The sequence below is a fragment of the Argopecten irradians genome, chromosome 13, assembly GCF_041381155.1.
Source record: "Argopecten irradians isolate NY chromosome 13, Ai_NY, whole genome shotgun sequence".
Lineage (NCBI taxonomy): Eukaryota > Metazoa > Mollusca > Bivalvia > Pectinida > Pectinidae > Argopecten > Argopecten irradians.
The window spans coordinates 15,967,465-15,970,535 of record NC_091146.1 but is presented as its reverse complement, the minus strand read 5'-3'; the positions used below and the strand labels follow the sequence as shown (position 1 = coordinate 15,970,535).

Sequence of the window (3,071 nt, the reverse complement as noted above, 5' to 3'; positions counted from 1 at the left end):
TAAATGAATCAAAATGATTTTTGTGTGCTTGAGTTTGTAATAATGTATTGTTTGTTTTTTTACAGATTGTCTGAGAAAGGCATGAGTATTAGAGCTGTGGCAGAGAAACTTGGTGTTGGACGGACACAGATCAAAGCATCTTAAAGAGAAAAGCATATGTTCTGAATGACTACGAGAACAACGCGCCACTAGATAGTCGTCGAAAGATGAGGAAGACAGGCAACGAGGAGATCAACAAACTGTGTTGGGAATGGTTTCAGGACTGTACGTCAAGATCAATTTGTGTTTCCGGACCCATGTTGCGAGAGAAAGCCATCAAGTTTGCCAAAGACTTCGATATCGATACGTTCAAGGGTTCCAATGGCTGGTTGGATTCATTTCTTCATCGGCACAACATCGTGTTTAAGACAATGAGTGGTGAAAGTGGTGATGTGGATGTAAACGTTGTTAGTGACTGGAAACATAAACTTCCCAAGATCTGTGAAGGATACGACCCAAAGGATGTCTACAATATGGACGAAACTGGTTTGATTTTCAAGGACTCTCTGTCAGGCAAGTCGTTCCACGAGAAAGGAAAGGGCTGTAATGGTGGAAAGCGCTTAAAGGAGAGGATTACCGTGTCTGTGTGTAGTAATGTGATTGGGGAGAAAGAGCAGCTACTGGTGATTGGAATGTGTGAACGCCCTAGATGTTTCAAGGGAATAGACATTGCATCACTCCCAGTACTCTATAGATTCAACAAGAAAGCCTGGATGACAAGCACAATTTTCAGCGACTGGTTGAACCGATTCAACAGGAAGATGAAGAGGCAGGGTCGCAATGTTCTGTTATTCCTTGACAACGCTCCAACACACCCTAAAGTGGACCTCAGCAATGTGAAACTCAAGTTCTTCCCACCGAATACAACTTCCCACCTCCAGCCCATGGATCAAGGTATCATCCAGGCCATGAAGCTGAAGTACCGCAAACGCCAGCTTCAGTACCTCATCGCACAGATGGATCGCCAGAAACGTCTAACAGGATCACAGCTGCTGAAGCACATCACCATCCTGGGTGTCATCTACTGGGTGAGCTCAGCGTGGACAGATGTTGACAGCAGCACCATCACCAAGTGTTTCAGCAAGGCCGGCTTTCTACAACCACTACCAGCACCATCTACCGAGACTCTGAGACAACACCCCAGATGCTGCTGATATCGACACTGATGCTGGTGCTGATGATGATGTTCCCTTGGCAGTGTTAAAGATTTCCCGTGATATCTTTGGTGTAGAATTCAGAGAACTGTCTTCCATTGATTGTGATATTACAACTAGTGACGACACAATGAGAGACTGGAATGCAGATGCGATGACACTTCTCACTGATCCAGCTGAAGAAGATGACCATTACAACGACGACGACGATGAGACAGATGTGAACAAATGTGATGATGTCAGTGTAACCACAGCATTGGATTATCTAGAGACTTTGAAGCAATTCGCCCTACAGAGAGGAAATACTCAGCTTTTGTCATCAGTCATGGCCATGGACAACACTGTTTCAGACATCCACACCTCTGCAGCAATTTACCAGCCCAAGATTAGTGACTTCTTCTTAGTGCGTCATGATGAATAGAAAATGTCCGGTGATCATGATAGAACTTTTGTGAATAATATTTTAGAGACTGTTCAACTTAGATTAAATGTGTATTTGAAAAAAAAAGAACTGTTAAAATTAACAAAAGTTTTAAGAGACTGTGGATAGAGACTATATAGAAACTGTGCAATTGTGGGTATTAATTAATAGGAAAGATTTGTTTTATTTATTTGAAGATGTTAATTACTTGTCCTGAATAACCTTGCTTTTTATTTCTTATGCAGTTTGTAGCTGAAAGTGAATAAGAAAAACACAGATACCTGTATACATTATGTATATACAATTTATCAAATAATTGTTTCAGATTCATTTTTTCTGATTTGATAGAAATGAAAAATATAAATATACTGTTCATATTCCTTTAAATAATAATAATGTTACTATTCATTTATTCCAAAATGAACCAAATGAAAAAGAAAATGAGACAAATGCATGTGTTTGTGTATGGAAAGATTGCTTAGGTTGAACCGCTCAGGGGACAAAATTCGTCAAAACACTGACCTCTATATAAAGGACACCTCTCTATAAAGGACACTTTAGCCTTGTCCCCTTTATACACAGGTTTGACTGTATTACTAAATACATAATTTTAATGTCTTTTTAGCTCACCTGGTCCGAAGGACCGAGGTGAGCTTATGGGATACCGCAGCGTCCGTCGTCCGTTGTCCGTCAATAATCGAATTCTTCTCCATAACCGCTGGTCAGATTTCAACAAAATTTGACTGGTAGCATCCTTATGGGCTACTCACTGAAAATTGTACAAATGATGGGGCTGATCCCCCGGGGGCCTGAGGAGCGGGGCCAAAAGGGGTCAATTTGGCTATTTCCATATAAACGACTTTTTCTCTGAAACCAAGCATGGGATAGCACCCATAATGCAATGGTAGCATCCTTATAGGGTGGGGATTCAAAATTGTACAAATAATGGGGCTGACCCCCTGGGGGCCTGAGGGGCGGGGTCAAATTGGCTATTTCCATAAAAACGACTTCTTCTCTGAAATTAAGCAAGAGATAGCACTCATAATGCAATGGTAGTATTGTTATAGGGTGGGGATTCAAAATTGTACAAATGATGGGGCTGACCCCCGGGGGGCCTGAGGGGCGGGGTCAAAAGAGGTCAATTTGGCTATTTCCATATCAACGACTTCTTCTCTGAAACCAAGCATGGGATAGCACCCATAATGCAATGGTAGCATCCTTATAGGGTGGGAATTCCAAATTGTGCAAATGATAGGGCTGACCCCCGGGGGCCTGAGGGGCGGGGTCAAAAGTGGTCAATTTCCATATAAATAACTTTTTCTCTGCAACCTAACATGGGATTACGCTCATAATGCAATGGTTACATCCTTATAGGGTTTGGATTCAAAATTTTGCAAATGATGGGGCTGACCCCCCGGGGGCCTGAAGGGTGGGGTCAAAAGGGGTTTATTTAGCTA

At 42.1% G+C, this 3,071-nt stretch overlaps 1 protein-coding gene across 1 annotated transcript; it reads left to right on the top strand.

The window, feature by feature from the left end:
* Nucleotides 1-512: 512 nt before the first annotated feature.
* LOC138305641 (tigger transposable element-derived protein 4-like) lies at nucleotides 513-1,193 on the top strand. Its single transcript, XM_069245937.1, has one exon. It carries the CDS (start codon nucleotides 513-515, stop codon nucleotides 1,191-1,193), a length of 681 nt encoding a protein of 226 aa, XP_069102038.1.
* Nucleotides 1,194-3,071: the final 1,878 nt, after the last annotated feature.

What these genes read in the sequence shown, in the direction of transcription:
- LOC138305641 (XM_069245937.1), top strand. Translation starts at nt 513, where the DNA reads ATGGACGAAACTGGTTTGATTTTCAAGGACTCTCTGTCAGGCAAGTCG.